Consider the following 23,736-nt stretch of genomic DNA (forward strand, 5'->3'; position numbering starts at 1 on the left):
CCTCAGTTTATAGGACGTAGAGTGTTTTTACTGAAGGTTTTGTTGTTCCAATACCCTCAAAAACTTGGGTCGACCTATAAACAAGGAATATCATAAATTAACGATTTTTTGGTAAAAAAATCAGGGTCGACCTACAATGCTGATGTCAACACAAGCGTGGTTACAGCGAGACTGACTGAGTGAGGGAGGGGGGTGGCGCGTGTGTGTGCGTGGGTGGTGGGGTGTGCAGTACACCAGATACTTCTTTATTTCGTAGTAATGACACAGAATTTGAAATTGCAACCCCAATTGCAACTGGAGTTGCAATTGTTGAGGCAACTAGATATGTCTGATTACAGCAAATGTGTTATTGTCAATTTGTGGGTGAAAGATTTTATCCTCAATAGATGTAGGTTAACATTACACTTGGGCAAATGTTTAAAAAAAGCCTAATCAAGGAAGCATATTCCTTTAACACATAATATCTGACCAGTATGGGGAGGATCATCGTGTCTCCGTCAGGGGGTCGTGGAGTGGTGGTCCAGCAGGCGTCACGGATTTGGGGGCACGGACATATATGCGATCGGACGTTGTTCGGTCGGACGTTAACCGGCGCATGACTGTACTTCAATTACTTCAATGTACAGAATATTCGTCCGGCGGGGCAATCCGCGTATTTGCGAATCCGTGTATGCTAAACCCGCGTATGTGAAGGGCCGACTGTACAAACGAAAATTTTGTCAGTAAACAGCGCGATCACTAACGTCGGGACTCGAAAATACGTAATGTGAAAAATATTTTATTCGACCATGGCTGTTGTATATCCGGGTTGTCATAAGTCGAGGAGAGACTGTATTATGAAACTGATGAAGATGAATGAATTAAAGGAATAAAATGTGAATTATATTAAGATACCGTATAAAACTATGATTGGTTGTGTAGGCATACCTCCTGCTTGGTAGCTTGCAATCCCTTTATAATGACAGCGTGCAATTTCACCATAATTCCCACATTATTTAGGCTCCTTTGGTGCCGGGTTAATAAAACATTGCCAAAAATAATAAATTTTCCCCCAAAAAATTCCCACACTCAATCCCAGATGAGCTATTTCACCGTAGTACAGTATATTCCTCTCTTGTTTACAGAGTGGCAACAGCTGATCGTTCCTGCTGTCCCTAACAATGTTGTCAGCACTCACCATCTCTTAACCACCATTGTCACTGCTCAAGAGGGTTGGTGCTTACCATAGGATCTGTCCTGAGCACTTAATAAATAATGTTGTACAGTATTTATCAGAACTTAATAAAACATTATTGTAGTGTACATATAATGCTTCTCCATATGCCTTGGTTTATTCACTAATCAGTTGTCTAAGTGCAAAAGTAGCCAAATCCAGCCATCATGTATCAGTTAATTTTAATATAGAAATTATAAATTAAATGTTATAAGACAATGGTTTAGTAGTGCTGTTCATGTGTATGCTGTTTTTTTTTTTTTTTTTTTTTTTGGGGGCACTCCCCTACATCCTTGTGTAAGGTGAAGTGCAGAAGCGTATACAGTGCTCAACAGGGAAGCATGCTAAGTTCATAACTTGCCTTTATGTCTCATGAGTTAAGGGCATAAAAGCCTGAAGAGTCAAGGGCATAGAAGCCTGAAGAGTCAGTGGTTTATGTCATCAAGTTATTGGAAGCTCCAACAACTTGTCCCTGAATACGAATTCGTAACTTTCGATTTACACCAGGTACCTACTTTACTGCTAGGTGAACAGGGACTAATGGGAGCTAGGAAGTATGTCCAAACAACTTCCACTGGCCCAGGAATCGAACCCGTGACATCTCGCTTGCGAAGGCAAGAGCGGTACCACTCTACCACCAGCACCCCCTGTGTATGCTGTGTAAGTGCCTTGTTATGTCTCCTCACCTCCTGCCTCGTTACCTCACCCTTCGCCTTGTCGACTCGTCTCGCAGTGTTACATTTATTTACGACTGTATTATTTACTTTATTATTACTGTATGTAAATTAAAAAAAAAAACATTTATTTTTGCACAGTAATTATAAATAAACTATTTTAAGTGGCAGCCAAGGCATGGCCAGGTGCAAAAACTGAACAGAAAATGAACGAATAATTGAACACAGAAATTCGGAAATTGTTGAATAATGTCAAAATATTCCGACTCGGTTAATTTAGATTTTTCGGTAATTCGAGTGACCCAGAGCCCCGTTTTTGTCGCATTACTGAGGGTACAGCGTATGTACAGTAATTTATCAAGTAAAAGGAAAAAACAATTGAGGGTTTAGATGTACATGCACAGAAATCTTCATTTATATTTTACCTGAATTACCTAATTAATTTGTTTTGTTTTTTATCCCAGATTTTAGGCAGTTTACAGATTCTTGTAGAGACTGAAGTTCGGTTTAGTGATGCCCGATGTGCCAAGGTGTTACCACTAGCAATTTCTGCCTACAAAGATGGACTCCCTCCACACTACACCCACATGCATCATCAAGAGAAGGTTAGTTAGGGAGTAAAATATATTTGTTAAAAGGACATAATAATGTGGTATGGACAAATTGATAGGTCAAAAGAATGTATAATTCAGAGGTGAGTGGAAGGAGGGAGAGGGGAAGACTTAAGAAAAATATATAAGGAGGGAATAAAGGAAGTACCATATTGAAATGTTGATAGGGATGTCACAGCAGTAAGAGTAAATGGAAGAGGACGGGTGAAAGAAGAAGCTCTTTTGCTCTTGATTCCAGTCATCTCTTAGGATATTGAGAAAAAAAAAGCTTGCAAAATTGAAAAAATAAAGAGTACTCTTCAACACAGAGTGACAGTAGAACACACACACACATACCAGAGTAGTTGGTGTAGGAAGAGGGTCATATTGTTGATAATCCCTTCAGTATGAAAGAAGTTGGCACTTTATTTTTTCAAGGGAAAAAGGTGTGTTCTAACTTGCAAGAGAATGAAACTCTTTCATACTTGACACTTAACCTTTACCATAGTTTAATGTGTCAACCTTTTTCTTTCAGTTGCATTAACAAAGAGAAAAGAGCAGAATATTTCTTATTTAAGGTAACAGACATGTTTTTGCACCACAGCTGGAGCTGGCCCTCAGTGTGCTAAGTGCACAAGCTCGGGGACCAATGTACGAGGAGTACGTGTCTCAGCTAGAGGATGCTTGTGAACGAATCTGGCAAGATGGACGCATGGGCTGTGAGACATTATCGCTCACAGGTAACACGTGCAAGCATCCAAGACACAAAATTCCTAATGATCCAGATGATGACAGGTATGTTTGTACTGATAGTAACATTAGTTGGACCGTCAATTTTGGTAGCAGGCCACAGTGGCTCTAGTTGTGTGACAGATTTTTAAAAGGTTCATTTCAAGGGTTCAAAGCTGGCATAATATTCCTTGTGAGCTTATGCACTGATGAAAGTAGTGTGGATATGACATAAAAAACAGTACCATAGTGCAGCCTGTGCAGATTATGTGGAACATCTACTTATCCTATGCAAGTGACTTTTGAAATTTTCTTGTCCAGGTATCTTTTTTACTTGCCCTGACAAATTATTGGAGGTACACTGTAATTTGCTTGCCTGATTTTTGCATGGGAAAATTTAAACCATTCAAATTTATTGTATGTATCAACTTACTGATCACTTGTGTCCATCACGTGATGTCAACTCTTGTCATCTCACCTCACACTTGCAGGATGTGTAGGGAGTCAGAGGTGGTACAGTTCCGGAAATGTGTTCCTACGCCCCCTGTGGTAACCTGTGTCTCCAAACGGCCAACCTATATGACCTTTAGCAAACTTATCCACCAATCACGTCCGTCGTTACACGACCAATACCAATTCATTCATAAAAAGTGATAGTACTACTGTGTGGAGGCATAGAAAGACATTTCTATAACTGTACCTGTGAACGCACATACCCTTACTATACAGTAAGATCTCATATTTCGCGCGATTTCATTCCGCATTTTATAATTTCGTGAACGCTACCTAATTTAACCAAGTCTTATATTCGGCGTAAAATATTGTGAATTTCACGAGATCCAGCCAGCTGAACGCGAGATCCAGCAAGCTGAATGCTGGCCACCGCAATTGATGAACAGGGTAACGCTGTTTGTAAAACGCGAACTTTTGCATACGAATGTTGGCTATAGCGCGATTCCATCCTCAACGTTTTAAGCGTGGCGCAGGGTTATGCAATGTTTACAGTTCACGTTCGACATCACATGTTCAATTGATTCGTGTCTTTTGTTTGTGAAGTGTTTTTTTGAGAAATACTTTGTAAATTTTTTTTCTTTTGCAAATATAGCTGTTTCCCATAAGTACTGTATGAAAAGAATGGGTAAAAAGAATGTTTCGCGGTGAGGACTAATAACGGTTTACACCAGCGCTCTCTGTTTACTTCACTGATCAGTTGAATCGCACGGTTTCTGTCAATTACTCCATGATTTTTGCTATTTTCTCCAATTTTGTTGTGTTAGCGATGAATACAGAAAGACAAGGTAAGAAGAATGTTTCCAAGAAGAGTTCTGGTGATCGAATTGCCGGTAGTGAACGTAAAAGGGGTTTACAAGAACGCAACTATCGCGTTGTAGCTCACGCCATCCTAGCGACCACCCGGGCTGCTATTGTGTGCTTTTTTTGGGTGGTGCTACCACCTGTCGAGTCAAGATAATGGCCTCTACTTCTACTGGGGGTCCTACTGGTGCTGGTGGGGGTGGGACAGACTCATCTAAGCAGCCAAATAATGAAAAGGAGAAGTGGAATATCATAAGGGAGTTAAGTTTGCCAAGCACTTGATGCAGGATAAGCAGCGTGTGATTAAATTAATTGAGGAAGGCCTAAAAACTAGTTTCCGGAAAGCACAATCAAGTCAATAAAGACAGAATTTGTATCATTTGGAGGTTATAAATGGGAAAATCAGGAAAATTAGAGGTTGATGTAGAGTGGCCAGTCTATATTGTTATTTTTCCCGTTAGTTTATGTATTTGCATTTGGCGAATTTGAATTTGGCGCAATTTGTCCTGTCTATATTACTCGCGAAAGATAAGATCTTAACATAGTGCGTTTTTTCTCAGCTGAGAAAAGATGCCCCGCCCCCTTCTCAAGAATTACAGCTGATTGGCGGTTTCAAACCTGTCCGATTTCGTCCTGAAGTGATGATGTATTTCTAAATGAGTTTATTCATAATCGTTGGGATGACCGTTTCTGGTTAGAAAGATATTTAGCTAAGTTATATAAAGATGTATACATTCATTATTTCAAACATAAGTATGTAGGAAGTTTATCAAAAGTATTATACATGGATTAACTGTTAAACTCTGGTAGCAAATTTATGCTTTTGGAGGATACATTTAATATATACTGTACTTATTTTTACCAACAATAAGGCATACTAAGACAAATTACATATCAGTAATACTGCATTATACAAAAACTAACATTTTAAAAGATTAGAATCGCATTGAAATATTTACACGGCCGTCAACAGAGGTGGGAAATGCGACTGCGAACAACTTCATATTTCCCACCTCTGCTGTGTGGAGGCAGTGGGCTGTCGCCAGCCCATCCACACTCTCCACTGATGTGAGGATACAGCAGACACACATACGTCTGAATCAGCTGGGTGACTGCCCAGGTGAATTGTGTCACGTCATAGGGTAAGGACGTGTGTAATCGGCGCTGCCCGCTCACGCGGCCGTGGTTTCTTGACCATGGAGACAGCTGCCAGCCTGGTCTGTCGGGCCATCCCCTTTCCCCATCAGGATTTATCAACATCCTCCCACCAACAGTACAGGGCAAAGATCGACGATCAACCTCAAGTGATATACAATAGTGACAATTTCAACTCAAAACAAAGAAACAACTGTTAGAGTGACAATCGTGCTTATCGGTCAATGTTGACCAGACGCGGACCTGACACACCCAGGGTCCGCCGTACACTCACCACCACCAACACTGTATGAGAACCCAAGAAACTCTCCAAACTACACCAGGAGGGAAATGAGGACTTCCTACTCCACCCTGGTGAGTAACTATAAATTCCTAACTACATCACAAGAACCATCTCCAACACCCTGTGTGAGCTGAAGGACCTACCTGGACCATGTGCTGTAGTGAGGTAGCGGCTTAACAGCCAGGCTTGGCTCCAGCATCAGGTCACAAGAATGTCTACAGACCAGCTCCCACAGTACCAGATCTAAAGTTAATCTACATGTTGACTATGTTTTCGTTTTGAAAGCTTTTGTCAATCAAGTGACCCACTCCCCGATTCCACCATATGTAACTTATCCCTGTTCATTGTATATTTTCAGCCTTCGGGCTGCCATGTTTTCTTAATAAACCATTAATTATTATTATCATTATTATACTTTGAGTGTGGAAGGATCTATTTTTTGTATATAAAATATGTGATATTGCATTTGACAATATGCTATGTATCAGTTTTATTGTTTATCATAGCAGTTTTTGTTACTTTTTGACATACAGTATACAATACAATTTGATATTTGTTTGAATTGTGAAAACCTTATGCCCACAGAATTGTTTAACTCGGAGTCACATCCTTTATATAAACTTTTTGGTGTTAATAAATCAATCATTTAACTTTGAAGATGCTTATATGGAACTTGTTTATTATTACTGTATTATCATTATTAAGGAGTACAGGTACTGTACTGTACAGTGCTCAGTGTTTACCACCCTGCTGTTTAAACCTGTTGTTCGCCCTCCATGCTTTGCTTTTATGCCTCGTTTAGTAATAATTGTTCTTAATTTAAGGTTTTACGGGAATACAGCCCCATAATTAAATCAGGGATACAGTAGAACGTCGATTTTAAAGCGATTCAATTTAAGATTATTGATTTAAAACGACACCCACAATTAAGGACAACGTTTTAATTTAAAGCGAATCTTTCCTATTTTGCGCGAGTCAATGTGGTGCATCATATTTTAAAATTCGCGCCTAATGTTTCTCTGGGCATTCTACACTGTCCTAAGGTCAAAGCTGTACTGTACATGTACTCAAAATAATGTACTAAATGATTACTAAAATTTTTGTCTCATGCAAATTATAGCATGTTTATATTCAAATTAATCACTATCTTATAAGAATTCCAGCAATGTAAATTATATTCTCCCCGGTCACTTCTGTGACATTTTATAAACAAAAAACAAAAACTCAATCTAAATAATATTTCACTAGACCTTCGGCGCCAACTGTCAAACGTGTTACTGTCACTTCACCCCCCCCCCCTCTTCCCAGCCAGGGTTGGGTGGTTATAGGCTTACAGTTTTTCTTTTATATAATATCACAGACTAAAGTTAGGAGAATATAATTTTCATTACTAGAATCCTTGCAAGACAGTGAATAATATGAATATAAATGTCATATATTTTGCACAAGAGATAAACATTTTAGCCCTTTATAATAAAATTAATTAAGACTAAAATTTGTATGTCTAATGCAAACTATAACATGGATATATTCAAACTAATCACTATCTTATAAGAATTCCAGCAATGTTAATTATATTCTCCCAGGTCAGTTCAGTGACACATTTTATAAGAGAAAAACTTAAAGTCACTCTTAAGGACAGATAAATAAATAAGCACTAGACCTTGGCATCAGCTGTCATACATATCACCTCACCTCTCCCCTCCTATCTTCCCAACAACTGATCGCTAGTAAACAGAACATTTCATGTCCTGTGTTGATTTATGAGTGTTTGTTTTAACATAATACTACAAAAACAAAAATATTCTTGGAGATGGGCTGAGGTGCATCTGGGTAGACTCTCAGTCTTTTTAGTATTTTGTGTTTCTCTCAAGTACCAAACTAAATTATTCCATTGAAGCAATACTTCGATTTAGTGCGAATTTGGTTAAAAGCGAACTCTCCTGGAACGTATCTTACGTTATATCGACGTTCTTCTGTACAGTGGTCCCTCGGTTAACAAACACAATTCGTTCCAGAAGGTTGTTCATTAACTGAAACCATTGTTTCAATGGGTTTTTGGTTAATTGGTTCCAGCTCACCGAAAATTACCTAAAGTAAAAAAAAAATGCAATAAAGTACACTTACTTTGAGGTGTGTATGTAGAAGGCTCCTGGGTGATGATGCTGATGTGAATTTGAAGTGGGAGGTGGAGGAAGAGAAGGGAGAAGAGAAGGAAGTGGGGGTGGAGGAGAAGCATTTTACTGCTTCTTGGAAGGTGAGTCACCTTCCATGAAAATGTCAGGAACCTCTGGACTGACAGATTCCCCAGCAGGAACATCCTCTCTCCTTCTTGAAGTGGAAGGCTGAGGGGTAGCATCTGTTTCCCGATGCCTTTTAATGAAGAAACACTAAATTTTTGGTTGTGGGGCATTTCTCCTCTTCATCATTAACTGATTTTTGAAGGAGACCACTCTGTCCTCAACATTACACAAAATAGGTTCTGTCGTTTCCACATCAGGGTGCCTTGAAGCCAGTTTCCTGAACTTCTCCCAGTAGTGAACAACATCTTTCAAATCTGAAGTAGACATATGGTCATCACTTTCCCTTTCTTCCTCACCACTGTCAGCCTCCAACATCTCATCCAGTTGCTGCAAGTCATCAGGAGTAAGTTCCTGCTCATGAGACATCACAATCTCTTCCACATCAACCTCCTCCATTTTGAGGCCCAATGACTGACCAATGGACACAATCTCCTTGTCCAACTCTGCTTCTTCTTTAAATCCCTCAAAATCATGGACTGCTGATGGCCACAGTGCTTTCCATGCAGAATTGAGGGATCTAATGGAGACTTCTCGCCATGAGGACACAATCAATTTTACAGCCTCCAGGATGTTAAATTGTGACTTCCAGAACTGTGCTAGTGTTAGTTCAGGATCAGTGGAAGTTGCCTGATAACACCTCCTGAACATTTTCTTCATGTACAACTTCTTGAAGTTGCTGATCACATTCTGGCCCATTGGCTGCATGATTGATGTAGTGTTGGGAGGCAAAAACAACACTTTGACAAAGTCAAATTGAGCCTCCAAAGTGCTGGCAAGTTCAGGGTCATGACCAGGGGCATTATTCATAAGAAGAGCCTTTAAAGGGAGTTTATTGGTGGTTAGGTAGCTCTTCACAGAAGGGCAAAACACCTCAACAGCCCATTCATTAAAGAGCTGTCTTGTCACCCATGCCTTACAGTTGGACTTCCAATAAACTCCAAGCTTTCCTCTTACCACTTTTTGTTGCCTGAACACCCTGGGGTTCTCAGAGTGTTAGACAAGCACAGGCTTCAGTCGGAAATCCCCTGAAGCATTGGCACCAAGCAATAGAGTGAGTCGGTCCTTCATGGATTTATGCCCAGGTAAAGAGGCTTCATCTCTGGTGATGATTGTCCTTTTGGGCATTTTCTTCCAGAACAGCCCAGTTTCATCCACATTGAACACTTGCTGTGGAAGATAATTTTCTTCATCCACCAGTTTCTTAAAGTCCACTACAAACTTTGCTGCTCCTTCTTTATCTGCACTTGCAGCCTCACCATGCCTAATAACACTGAAAATGTCACTTCTTTTCTTAAATTTTTCAAACCAGCCCTTGCTTGCCCGAAAATCTTCAAACTCTGTGCCAGAAGAACCAGGTTAATCTTCCTTTAAATGTTCTTAAATCTCCCTGGCTCTTTCACAAATAAATTCTGTAGAAACTGAATCACCTTTCATTTGCTATTCCCTGATCCAAATGAGAAGTAACATCTCTGTTTCTGATATCAATGATCTACCTTTAAACAGTCTGGTAGATTTGTCTCTCACTTTCACTTCCTTAAACTTGTCTTTCTGTGTAAGAATTGTCAACACAGTTGATGCCGACATGCCATTTGTTCTAATGCCCTGTTCATGTTTCTTTATGATTTCCTGTTTTACCTGGATTGAAATAACTTTTCTCGATTCTTTGGAGCCATGCTGGATTCGATTTCAACACTGATATTTTAAGTTTTATTGCTGTAAATAAAGAATATTTTCTTTAAATAAACACTGCACTGCACTATATATTATCAATATGTAGAATATATTTCAAAATGACCAATAATTTGACTGTACAAATGGAAAAAGAGTATGTTGAAGAGAGTCTCAAACAAGATGTTCCTTCCACTGGACAGATACACAAACTGACCCCAAGCTTGGTGTGTTGAGTGGCTGTTTGGCGCGCGAAAAACTAGTTTCCTGTACTTCAATTATGTTCAATAATTGTTAAAATGACTAAAAAAATTTATATAAAACTTTTAAAATTATTGAATAGTACAACCTTCTTGATATTTACTCAACTGGTAATGAATTTAAGCCCTAGAACCGATTACTGTATTGGCGGACTAATACTACAGCTGGTGAGCAACCGAAAGCAAGCGAAAACATGTTGGGAAAAATTCGTAAGGAATTCGTTAACCGAAGTGAAGAATCTTATGGAAGGTAATTCGTTAACCAAAATTTCGTTAACCGAGGCGTTCGTAAACCGAGGGACCATTGTACTGTACCTATATACGGTATTCTGTTTGTTGTATCTTTTCATTCTACTCTTAATGATATGCCTTTAATTTTTTATTAGTGTGAGTGTGTGTGCGTGCGTTCGTGTGTGCATGCGTGCATGCATGGTTGTGTGCGTTTTTCCCCGTACAGTAGAGTATCACATGTTGGGTTCTTTGGCTCTGTAGTCCCCCAGCCAGCCAGATTGTACATGGCCATGTTCATTCATAACACACTTTCTTTTACAGTACAGTTTATATTGCAATGTGCTTCTTTCCTAATAAATCCTTGAACACTTATTATATCTTGTCACTTTGTCATCTTTATCCCACAACCTTTACCCAATAAATAATTTTTATCTGCTTGTAATCTGTCTCTTAATGTTTAACGCTAGTTGTTTTAGCACTTTATATTAGTAACCTCTCATTACAGTGGTTGCATGGCTCAGATTTTATCCATAAGAATATATTTTTTAAAAAGTTGGGGAAAAAAGAATGTACTGTACATACTGTATAGGATTTCAGAATATACAGTGAACGAGAGGATGTACTTTAGTAACAACAAAAGAGGGTGTATATACTGTAAATGATAAAGGAATGTGAAATGCATTAACTACAGTACAGTATTGTGTGGGAGGGATGTACAAATTGGGTTAAAAAAAAAATATTGTGTGAAGAGGATGATAGTTTTTGGAGAAGACCTAATGATAATCATGATGCATTCCATGACAGTGTAAGGTGAAAGTTTGGGGAGTATGACTTTTCATTATGTTCATTGATGTGATATTAAGTAAGTTATCAGCATTGTATAGTACAACTTTGGTGAAATAAGAATGTACAGTATTATAATGTTTTTATATTGAAAACAGAGTTAGATTAATTCTTGAAGATGCTGACTGATGTGGTACCAGTATTAACACCCTGGTTATGAGGGGTCTCTGTGCTGCATAACATAGTCTGTCGTTGGCCAAATGAAATATTAAAAGTGACTTCCAGGAGTGAGGGGTTTAAGAGAGGTTATTATGAGCATTGTGTCTCCCACCCACAGCTCACTGCCTGTTATGACCCACAACTCTGGCATAATGTACATCAGTTTTTGTAACTGTGGGCGACGACAGGGTCAGCGGGAAGATTCTTTCTCTGTTAAGACAGCAAATCACTCCTTCTATCAACAGTTAGCAGAGGCTTGCTGCACCCGCCTTGAATCTATATCTTTTTCTACTTTCAAACCAAGTGTCACCAATGCTAAAGGTCAGAAAATTTCATGAGTCATATTTAAACATATATTAAGGTTATTTTTTAGTTTTTCATCTTAAATCATTTTGATGGTTGTACTATTGAACCAGCCAATGTCTCAACGGTGTTTGATTAGTAGTCTGAAGGAAATATAAATGTTCTTCATAACTGCAGAACGTTGTGTCTTTTAGTCAATAAACTGAACCTTATTTAAGGTCATTGGGGCTGGCAGGTCCCAGTTTACTCATATGGTCATCTGTTATTCTTTCAGTGTCTCAAAGGAATAAATTTGCTTTGTTTCCAATGCCAATAACACTTGGAATATTAAATAACAAAGAGAACTTGTATTTTATTAAAGAGAATGTAGTCATTATCATTATCATATTTGATAAAAATACACATACAGGCAGCAGTCCCCGGGTTACGTATGAGTTCCGTTCCTACAGACGTTCTTAAGTAAAAAATGTACTTACGTTGAACCACATAACCTACCGGGTATGTGTATACTGTACAGGTAGTTCTGCTATAACGCGATAATTGTGTTCTTGTAAAATATCGTGTTATAGAAAATCGCGTAATAGAAATAACAGGGCTTATGGAGAAAATAGGGTTAGGTGCAGATTACTCGAAATCGAAAAAATTTAGTAGTTAGCCTAACACAAAGGATAGCACAGTCTAAATAAATGTTACATTCATATCTAATAATGAAATCATACAGTAAATTTAACACTTTACCTTGAAAAAATATGAATGTAACTAGATGGGGGAGAAGGGTGATTTTGAGGTTGATAACATCGAGCTTCTCTTCAAGTGTTATATCCTTTCTTTTACGATAATCACCGGGAATTCTATCATCAGAACGCTTTTTGGAGATATTCTTCTTTACCATATTCACAGTTAATACCACAAAATTGGAGAAATAGTAAGCAAAAATCGCGTTATAGCAAACAAGCGTTCGCGTTATACAAATATTGTTCCGAATTCATAAATCGCGTTAGAGCAAATTCGCGTTATCAAAACACGCGTTATAGCAGAACTCACTGTACTTGCAGAACAATGTTTAAAATCCCACTTTATCATAGCCTAAGTCCTTATGTACATCTAAAATTACTAAATTTAAAAGAAAAGGAGAAATAGAATGACAAATTACAGTAAATGAAAGTAAAAAATAAGCCATCAGGTAAATAAAATACTGAAAATTTAAAGTTTAACTTTACAGGATTTCTTTCATATCGATGTATGTTCTTAAGTCGGACTTACATACCCCGGGGACCTCCTGTACAGAGTCCACGTTGACAAGGATTATACATTTTTTCAGCTGCAAAAGTGGATGGATCAGAAGATGATGAAATGGAAGTTGATGGTTCAAGTGCAGTGAGTCGAGACAGTCGGGAGCAGTTAGACTCAGGAACACCTCACACTCCAGGGCTCAGTTTGGTTGGAACTGGACTCAGTGGTAGTATGAACAATGCCACAGGAACAGCTGCAGCACGCATGACAGGAGATCAGACTCACATTGGCTCCCAGGTTGTTATTACCCTCACAAAAGATGACTCTAAGGTCATCCATAAAGGTAAGAGTTGTGAGAAATTAATATACATTTTTTTTTATCATTTTAGGTATAAATTTTACCAAAATATTATTAGAATATTATAAGATGTGGTGATCAGAGGGCAGATCTGCAAAAGGAGTAAAGTATATAATTCATAGGTGAATGATAAGAAGGAGAGGTGGAAATAAAAAAGATGGAATGATGAGTTAAAGATTATCCAAGAAATGAGTGGGGATAGCCATTGAAAGATTTTCAGGAAAGAAGATATGTGAAGTAATAGAGATAATCCAGATAGACATTTGGAAGTCTTGTTTTAGAAGGGAAATACCATAGCAGAACACTTCTATGGTATTTACAGCAGTGGGAGTTGTGATACTATGGGCTTGCTTTGTTGATGCACTCTTTTAATTTTGGCAACTTTGCATTATAACAAGAAAATGCTTAAAAGATTTTAAAAGAATTGGTAACAAAACTTTTAAATAGTTTCAAGTTGTGGAACTAATTTAGGTACAGTAAACCCTTGCTATTTGCGAGAATTATGTCCCAAGGAATGGCACGAATTGGCAAAACTGAGAATAGCAACCTATACTTCCGTAGTACACTACTGTATACCTATACTGTGTGTGAGAAACTAAAGTCACCAATACTACTATATTTTATGGCATATAAGATGCACTTTTTTGTCTGAAAATGGCAAAAAAAAAATCCGCCTGCATCCTACAGTATATATGAATTAACTGTGCAGTTCCGAAAAGTCGATAGATTAAGATGACTGGATCATCAGAATAAAATAAGAATTATATTAAGATACAAAACTACTTTTGGGTGCATAGGTGAGGGTTGGCAGAGAAGGAAGGGAGGGAGGACAACTCACCATCACCTTTTCGGCAACCCGCGATCCCTATACAGTATAATGACAGCATACAGTTTCACCATAATTCCCATATTATTTAGGTTCATTTGGTGTCAGGTTAATTAAACATTAGTTTTGAAAAATAATTACTTATTCCCCAAAAATCTCACACTCAATCCCAGATGAGCTATTGCACCGTAGTACAGTATATTCCTGATCTCTTGTTTAAAGAGTGGTAACAGCTGAGTGTTTCTGCTCTCCCTAACAATGTTGCCAGCACTCACCATCTCTAAGCACCAGATTTTTCGGTAATTTGAGTAACACAGAGCCCCCTTTTTATCGAATTAATGAAGGTATTGTGTAGAAATTAATATAAAAATACAAAATACAAATAAACAACGAGGAATAATATCTGTGGAGATGGCATGTAACTGCGTAGCTGACTCGCCACCCAGTTGCATTCAGAGCGGGTGAGGCTGAGCTGTGAGCTATGCTATTGTTCAACTCGTAATTTTGGATTGATATACTGTACAGAACTGTACATAATTTTCTTCATTTTCTTTTACTCTGTTCATACACACACATTCGTTAATACCGAGTGCCAAAAAAAAATAATAATAATTATCATAAGGTCAAAAACATGAAGGGAATATACAGTTTTAATGTGGTCGGTAGTAAGCCTACAGGGCAGGGGATCTCTCAGCTGTTTTGTGTCTCGTGTCCCGGGAAATTGTTACTAAGGCAATGCAGTGTTTTTTATCTTCTTTTCTTTATTATTATTTGTATTATTCCTCACATTAACTGTACTGGTACAGTATATATTATTATGTACAAAGAATAGCTTCTTTTACATGCAAGCTATCCTCTGGGCAATGTGACAGTTCAACTGCTTAGCCTGGCATTCACCGGGGATGGGCGGAACCTCCTGCGTGAGTTGCATGTTGTACGCCATTCCGATATTGTGTCATGATGTCTCTCAGTATTGTGATTTATTGCACGTCACTTTTTCATACGAGTGACAGTGCATGTGGTAAATGATGTTAATTTTTTTTACATCATAAAACTAATGGAGCACTTATTGATCCATGTATAATATTATAATAGTTATTACCTGTAATACCATGTAAAGTTTCAGGCTTCCGTTTTGGAGCTATGGCTGGAACAGACAAGCACATCCTTTTATTACTTTTATTACTTTATATACTGTATTGAGAAAAATAGTTAGGTAATTTTCCTTTATATAAAAAGTTTTCAGCTAATGGTAGACAGAAAGATGTGAGAAGGCATAGAATTCCATAAACCAGAAATGCAAGAAAGGAAAGGAAGCCTGAAGATAAATGTTGAGTTAGATGGAGATGGTTTGACACATCATAGTGATGTGTTTTTCTAATGGGATTAAAAGGAGTGAGAAAATTGGTTTGGGTTGTGTTGAACTGTATTTTCTAATAGCAGTAGGAAATAGTGTACAGTATTCTTAATGTAGATAAGAGTGAACATTTAAGCAAAAACTAAGAAGTTGAATATTTCTGTTGAATTGTGACAGATCGTGGGATAATACGTCAAGCGTCAACGACAGAATACCTGCCAGGGATGCTTCACACAGCTTCCCCTCCTGAACTGTTGCCTCGTTGGTCTTCCTGGTCCCTCTGTTGTCTCGGTCCTTCATCACTATATTCTCATAATGCTGGTAGGTTGTGTGTGGATATTTTGCACAATATGTACTTGTTTTCTCATGATACTCTCAAGTTCTTTTAGAATATTTTTAGCAGTGCCGTATTGATTTTGTATTTTCATAATGCTTATAGGTTCTACACACTACAGTATTGTAGTTCCTTATCTGAATATTCAGCTAATGCTGGTAGGTCCTCTCAAGTGTCTTTAAAACATTGTTCAGATTGTATTCTCATGATGCTGGTAAGTTTGTTTGGAAAATTTAAACGGCCATTCAGGTTATTAACCTGCTGGGAAATAGAGTTATCTCTTCATTAGCCAGAATTTTCAATCCCCGGAACTTTCCATTGGCCAGGGAAAATTTTTTTGCATTTTTGAGAAATTCCAAGAAAAATCTCTGTTCCAGGCATTTGAATAAATTTCTGAAAGATTGCATCATACACCGACACACACCGAGCGTGTGGGTGGGTAGACTCAGAGTGCTTATGCGCTACAATTTGCTACTAATGTCACGTGACAGCATGGGATGCCTATGATTGGCTGATATACTGTATCTTGCAGCCTATCTCAAACTCTAGCATCATGACACTCTTAGTTCATTGTCTGCTGCCATTGTACACTCACACCAAAAAGTATCGGTGCAGGGTGTGATCGACGACTTCCGAAACGATACATATACACTGTGATATGTCGGGAAGGTTGGTAAGTGTATCCTCATAACCACCCCCCCCCCTCCACTAGGTGTTGCCATATGGCTGACAATCAGTGTGTTTGTTTCCTCTTTTCGGATTGTTGCTTTGTGTCGACTGAATGATGAACGAGGGTTCGGTCTCGGTGAACTTGGGTATAAAACAGAGGCAGTATGAAGCAATACAGATCTACACTTGCCAGACGACATGGAAACCTCAGAGGGAACATGAGGAACTATTATTGCCCTTCATAACGAAGGGTTTGGCGTCACAGATATTAGCCGGCGGGTTGGTGTCCACAGGAACACCGCTGCACGATGGATTCGGAGATACCTCGAAACTGGTGCTACACACGACAGGTCTCGGAGCGGCCGTCCACGCTGCACCACCCCTCAGGACGACCAGGTTGAGTGGTTTATTTGGTAGCATAAATTAATGTGGCAATATTCACAAGTATCACAAATAATTTTGTTAACAGAGAGCTCCTCATATTTCTTACTGTCTATTTATCACTTCCCGACCTTATTTATAACGGTTTGTTTCACTTGACCAGGCCATAGCAGCTGCTTGTGATGCAGCTCAGCAGGATTACAGGGCTGCCAACATACAGCTGGAACAACTCGCCTTTCCCAAAACCTATCGTCACTGGTCTCAAATTGTTCACACTGCAGTGTGCACTGATAATTTTTGTTGCGAGTGTACAAGCTTGTTCGCTCTCTCACTGCAGTTTTTTGCATATGATCTGTGTTGTGCAGTACTGTACATTACTGTACAGTTGCCTCAAAGAGTTCTTTTATCCGCTGTGGTGTCATTTGCGTACATGTGGCAGTGTCGCTATACTGTACTAGACTAAACTTATGAAGGAATCTGTAGTGGTCAGGCCACATTGGAGCTGATTGGTGGAAAAGATTCCTAGATATAATTTTGCTTGGCAATAATGATAAATAGATATATAAATACCTGTACTGTATAAACTAAACTCAATATAATAATATACACATACAGTAGATGCTTCTTATAAAGAAGAATACCAATATGAGCGATAAGGGTTTAGAAATAAAATGTATACACCCCCCCCCCCCCAGTGGGAGCTGCCTTGCTGCAGTGGAGGGGGCTTGTGAGACCCAATGGTCTGGTGAGCCATACCAGAAGGGGGCTTGGCCCCTCTTTCTTCCCTCCTCGGAGGGAGGGGAAGGGTTTCATCCCCATCCCAGACCACCATGGCTGGAATACTCTCCCACAGGAGACGGGAGTCCTGGTGGTTGAGCAACGCCACACTGCGGCTAGTAACACACCTCGTTGGTCCCCTATTCCAGCTAGACTGGCGGCTTGGTTGGGTCCAATTGTCAATTGGCTGGTCACAACAAGGCTAGGGTCTAGCAGGCATCAGGGGGCCTGGTATTCCTATGGCCAAAGAGCTGCTGTCTTGGCCCTCTGGTGGTTACCCGCATATATTCCCCTGTTACCCCTGGTCACCAGGGTCTTATCTCTGGCATTGACCTTCCCTTGATGGGGTCTGTGGGGGGTGGGGAGTGAAGTCTTTTTTTTTTTTTAATGAAGCAAACTCCATTAGCCAGCCAGACTATCCTGTACCTGTCCCTGGACCCTCCTTTGGATTATCAGTTGCAACATTGCAGCCCTATCAGATTTTTAAATAAGTGGAGCACTCTGTGTCCCGACAAATGCCCAAGTATAACAGCCGCAGGAGGCCCAGTGTCCCTGGCACTTTCCTTGATGCTTCTACCCGTGAGATCTTACCAGGTGTGTTCAAGCAGGTGGATTTTGCAAAATACTTAGGGCTCTGTGCTGTGGAAGGCCAGCCTGTAATGGACATGGACATTTTTGATGTTCACAGGTTAATTGCAATAATTTGTGGAAGAGAACCAAAAATATTCACTCAGCAAGATGGTAGCCTCCTAGTGGAGGTCTTCCCCAAGGAGAGGGCTCGACTCTGAACCCTGTCTGAAATACCTGGTGCCCCAGTCTCCTGTACTCCACATGCCACCTTTAACCAGTGTCGAGGGGTGGTATTCTCTAAAGAGCTACTCAAATATTCAGACCAGAAGCTTCTAGAAGAGCTTTGAGTCCAAAAAGTGGTGAAAGTAGACAGGTTCGACGAGGAAGAGAATGGCGTTCTTACCTCTACACCAACTCTGTTATTGACATTTGACTGCTTTGATCTTCCAACCTCTATCAAGGTTGCCTGGATCTCCCACAAGGTGCAGCCATACATCCTAAGCCCTAGACAATGTTTCCATTGTCAGATGTATGGCCATTTCAGACGCACTTGTCGTAAGTTACAGCTGAATGTTCCTGTGGTAAGGCCTATGGGGGTCAGAAATGTCCGCGCCTGGTCTGCTGTTTTCATTATTCGTGAGGCACATCCGACCTCTTCAAGTGAATGTGACCAGTTCCAACTCTGGAGAGAGGTCCTCCATATCCCCACGAGAGACAAAGTGAGCTTTGCTGAAGCTGGAAGTGTAGCACTGAAATCACTCTCAAGTCATGGGACTTCCTCTGCACAGGTTCTATCCAAACACAAGGCTTGGCAAACTGTTGCTGTGACATCAACCCAAGAATCACCTGGATAGTACCTGTATCGAAATTGGCTCCCACCCCCGACTCCATGCCACCAATCCTCAGTCCTCAGACTTCTCTCTTATTAGCTGAGGTCCATATGGCTGAGGCGGCCACATCTGATACTACAAAAATTTCAGCGAAATGCTATCGAGGGTTCTCAGAGTCTCTAGAGGTGGACTATCTTCCAACCAAGGTCTTGATGGTGGAATCAACTGACTGTTGTGAAGGAAGCAAGACCCTTTTACCAACTTTGGAACCCAATTCTGAGTCCCAGACACTGTACACTCCCATAGATACTCTTTTAATGGCTTGATACATACAGTATTGAGCAAGATGCTGAGATCTGTGAAGATTAGGAATCTCCTCTTTCACCTGATGATTAAACACCCTAATTCTAGCCTAGCCTAACCAACTTTAACCCCACCCCATTTAACACTATGGTGTTTGTCACATGAAGTAAGTGGGAATTCTAATGTTCATGAGGTCTAGATTTTGATAATATTGTAAGAACCTGTCAATGGAAACAACAGGTGGGCTAAAAGTCTTAATATAATTTCATTTTATATCATAACATGCATAAATCTTTCTAAATATTCCACTACTGTAGTAAAAAAAATATATTTTTATTACCCTTGCAGGTATCTGTGATCAACCAGGCTTCTTGCCAGGAACCAACTTCCTATTGCCATGGGATGTTACTGTGAAAATTGAAGATCGAGACAAGTGGCCAGCTATTGCAGATACCCTCGGCAAAAAAGCGCTGCTTCCCAAAAATAAGAAAAATAGAGTGGGAGGTAAGCCGTCAAAGTAAACAGTTTTTTTTATGCAATATTGGGAGATGGACTGACAGTGAATGTGTAGGGGAGTGTGTGTATGTGGTGATGCGGGGTTGAAGAGGAAGCATTAGTATGTTTAGGAGAGGGAATGATTATGAGTGTCACGTGCGTCCTTGATAAAATGTCATACGGATGTTCTATGTTGTGTGGGGGAGAAGGGGTTTTACTGTACCACCCATCATTTGGATTGAATCTGAAAATGTAGACAATATTACCAGTAAGGCTTATAAATATTGGGGATAACTGTAGTCAGTTAAGGAATGTGTAGATGACAGGCTTGTCACAGTGGTGGCACATTATCTGCAAAGGTTGTAGTTAATTATACTTTTTTCTATGTTTACTAACAGTATTTTGAGATCTATTAATTAAATTAAGATAGATATATAAAAAAATATTTTCTGAAATTAACTTCCATTTCATAATTGTTTATTTACTTGAATTCTTGAATTACTGAATTTATTTAGAAGTAAATATTCATTCAAATATAGATAATACTGTTAATAACTAACTTTAAATTCTATCCTAGATATCCACGAATTCACTGTGAAAATATTTCTGGGAGTGGAGTACGAATGTGTGCGTGGCCATAGGTTCATGATGGCCACTCCTGACCGTCACCTTAAGGCATCCCCATCTGGTTTGGTGAAAGACAATGCAACGAAGATTGCCAATGCTGATATGCCTCTGTACTTCCCTTGCCCGTGCAGGTATATTTTACATCAATGTGATACAGTAATATTGACACAGTATAGTACTTCAGTGTTATATGCTCCCCAAGGAGACCTCCCTGACAGTTTCCTCCCTGCAGTTTATTCATGTGAAAATATTGAGCCAAGGTGTACTCAAATTGTTTTCTTTTATTACAGAACAACTTATTTTTTCATTTCATTAATAACTTAGTACATTAAGCCAACAACTTACTTTAGTGTTTATTATGATATGAAATGAGGTACAGAACTTCATTACTATCTGTCTCGATTCATGTATCCATAGCCGTAGTGGGGGAGGCATTGTGAATGGTCAACTTATGCGCCTTCATGTGGTAACACCCAAAGCCCCAGTTAATGTAACCCTGAGCCCACAAGTACAGCCTGGTCCAGACCCCTGCCCCCGCTACATTCCTCAACCATGTAGCTCTCTGCCAGTGAAGCTTTCTGCATCTGCATATTGGGTTCTCCGTCTTCCATACGTCTACGTAGGGGACCAAGGGCCTCATTATCCACCTGACCCCAGACAGCCAACTCCACCGTCGTTTGCCCGTCTGCACAAGGGATGCTACGGAATATCTCAAGTAACGTTGGACAGATAATCATTTCCTTGTTATTTTTCCAGTTATTGAACAAAAAAAAAAATCATTCTTAGCTTCAGTAATATTTGCACTGATATTTAGGATTATTCTATGAAAATTTATAAATTGATGTCATTTGATATAGCTCTTATCTTTTAAAAAAAAATTAAATTTTGTGTAATATTTGTATTACATTGGGAAATAGGATAGTGTTTTTTCTGTAAACTTTATTTGCCCTGTAATGATTTGTCAAATACATAATAAAAAGATGTGGTAATGAGAGTGAACTTGAGTAGCACTTGGTCACTAAGGGAACACCACTTTTAATATTTTGTTTGGCTCACTCCTGGCAATTTTAATTGGCTTAGAGGCAACCCCATGCACAAGGGGTTAGACATCATTATTCGAAAAGATCCTGGGTTGTATGTAGTGACAGTACTAAATCAGATGGACATATGAGGGCCTTGTTGTTGAAGGGGAACACCATAGAACACCTCTAGTATGGCAGCTGGAAAGAAGGAATAACACTGAATCTTGGGGGACTATGGATCTCTTGTTTCTGATTTATCTGCACCATGTGGGTTTTAGATCTTGCAGGTCACTATTATGGCTACATAGGCTATAAATGAGACATGAGGTATTAAAGTCCCTTTTCTGGCCAAAGAAACAGAGAAATTCCCTGGATCCTTTGCTCATGTGTGAGACTGAAACATCAAGGAGCTGTGAATCTGTGCTTATGGACCAAGTAATTGTAATGAAGGTAACAAGAGTGAGAAAACTCCAGACTATAATCTTCACTGGTTCCTGTAACCAACTGTCACTGGTTGGTTAGGTGTATGGGGGGTATAGAAATTTATGCCCCTGACAGAACAGTACAGAAGGGTTAGGTACCATAAATCAAAATTCCCATTGACTATCATTATAGAAGTGGAGATAGGTTCCTCCACAACCAAAGTTTGACTACAATGTAACAAATACGTATAATAACACAACAACGATCTGTATACAGGTATCCCTCACTATACGAACATTAGCTCTATGAATATAGGTATACCCCATAAACCGAAGTTCCCCCTTGACTGATGCTTCGCATAACCAACAATTATGTATTAGGAATTCCCTGAAGTTTCGCTGACTACCCCGTTGATCCAACGATTGGGGGAGGAGCGGCAGTGCACTTTTTAGTTTAGCACACTTGGTGCGGTAAATTTTTGCCATGAGTGGCCTTTAGCTCAGTCTCCCATTCAGATGTTTTTCGCTTACCCCATTGTCTCCAACTTTGTGTTACGTGTGTTATGCAATCTTGCCTAAATGCCCCAGCAATACTTACTCTTCTGTTTAACCCATAAATTGCTAGCATTTTAAGTAGAGTATATATAGGCCAAATGAGAGCTGGTGAGTTAAGGGGTGGTGTGTACAAATCAACCATTGATTGATAATTAAGAGGATATAACGTCCCAATTGGGTTTTTGTGAGATTAACTAAAGATAAACAATTAATAAAGACCCAATAGTTGTGACAGCGGTGTAGGATAGCCGTCTTGCAATAGTCAGTGTCTACTATATTAACTGCATGCTACGTCTTACCACTTAAGTGTTATAACTTATTGCTGAAATACCTGTGTTCCATATTATCACTGAGATTGTGTAGTGATTTGTGATAACAGTGAAAATGTTTAAGACAATCAAACATTTTAGTAACTGACACTTACAGGGTAAGTGAATAACAGATGTAATAAACTATGATGAGAGGTGAAAATTCCCATAGCCTTTATTTTTCATAATTACCTTGCCTTGTGTAAGTGACAAGTGTTTTAAGTGTCCCAGTTCATTACTTTCACCTTCAGTGAGTGACAAGTGCTAAATAAACCCTGCTTTGGCTCACAAAATTCCTCATCTGATGACAATTTCTTAACCTTGTGTGAGGACTCCCTAAGGCGTGTAGCACGATCTCTCGCTAAGTCAAACAGAGTTAGCCCTGTGCTAGGGATACTACCATTTCATCAATCAATAGAACTGATAAGCGTGACACAATGTCTAGCCCAACAGGGGCCGGTGCCACACGCAGCCAACTTGTGGCTGTGTGCGTGTATGGTATGGTTGGTTGATACAATGGGCAATGTGAAATATTACTTCCACCAAATCTCTCTCTCTCTCTGCTGTTAATGTAGCAACAATATGCACACAGACCAGAGGCTCTTACTTTGCTGCCAATTTTAGTCATTGAATGAATTACTAGAATAGATTTGACTTTAAGAAACTAATTATATTACATAAACGCAAGAAGAAGTTGAGGAAACATGTATGAGTCCAGCAACGATGACAAAATTGACAACCCGAAATAGTCGGGTAAAAACGAAATGAAAATAAGTTGCCCTGGCTGGGATTGGAAATTCCACCATGTCGACTAATGATTAGAACAATATAAGTGGCTGTCAGAGCAGTTAACTCAACAACACACCACCCATACATTTTGCTCAGATCAGGTATCCACACAGCCGTGATGTTACCTGACAACTGCAATGACATAATGCTATATA

General features: G+C 39.4%; 1 protein-coding gene across 5 annotated transcripts in view; it reads left to right on the forward strand.

The window, feature by feature from the left end:
* The window catches only part of LOC121879904 (protein SMG8-like), a 75,653-nt gene that overhangs the window by 32,385 nt on the left and 19,532 nt on the right, over window positions 1-23,736 (forward strand). For all 5 annotated transcript variants that reach the window (XM_042386689.1, XM_042386687.1, XM_042386688.1 and 2 more), the window contains 8 exons: window positions 2,352-2,492; window positions 3,082-3,272; window positions 11,541-11,743; window positions 13,047-13,301; window positions 15,677-15,820; window positions 19,712-19,867; window positions 20,436-20,616; window positions 20,903-21,200. In XM_042386689.1, the coding sequence (XP_042242623.1) occupies window positions 2,352-2,492; window positions 3,082-3,272; window positions 11,541-11,743; window positions 13,047-13,301; window positions 15,677-15,820; window positions 19,712-19,867; window positions 20,436-20,616; window positions 20,903-21,200 (1,569 nt within the window). The remainder of the gene's footprint in view (window positions 1-2,351; window positions 2,493-3,081; window positions 3,273-11,540; window positions 11,744-13,046; window positions 13,302-15,676; window positions 15,821-19,711; window positions 19,868-20,435; window positions 20,617-20,902; window positions 21,201-23,736) is intronic.

Source organism: Homarus americanus, unplaced genomic scaffold (assembly GCF_018991925.1).
Source record: "Homarus americanus isolate GMGI-L3 unplaced genomic scaffold, GMGI_Hamer_2.0 scaffold29478, whole genome shotgun sequence".
NCBI classification, from domain to species: domain Eukaryota; kingdom Metazoa; phylum Arthropoda; class Malacostraca; order Decapoda; family Nephropidae; genus Homarus; species Homarus americanus.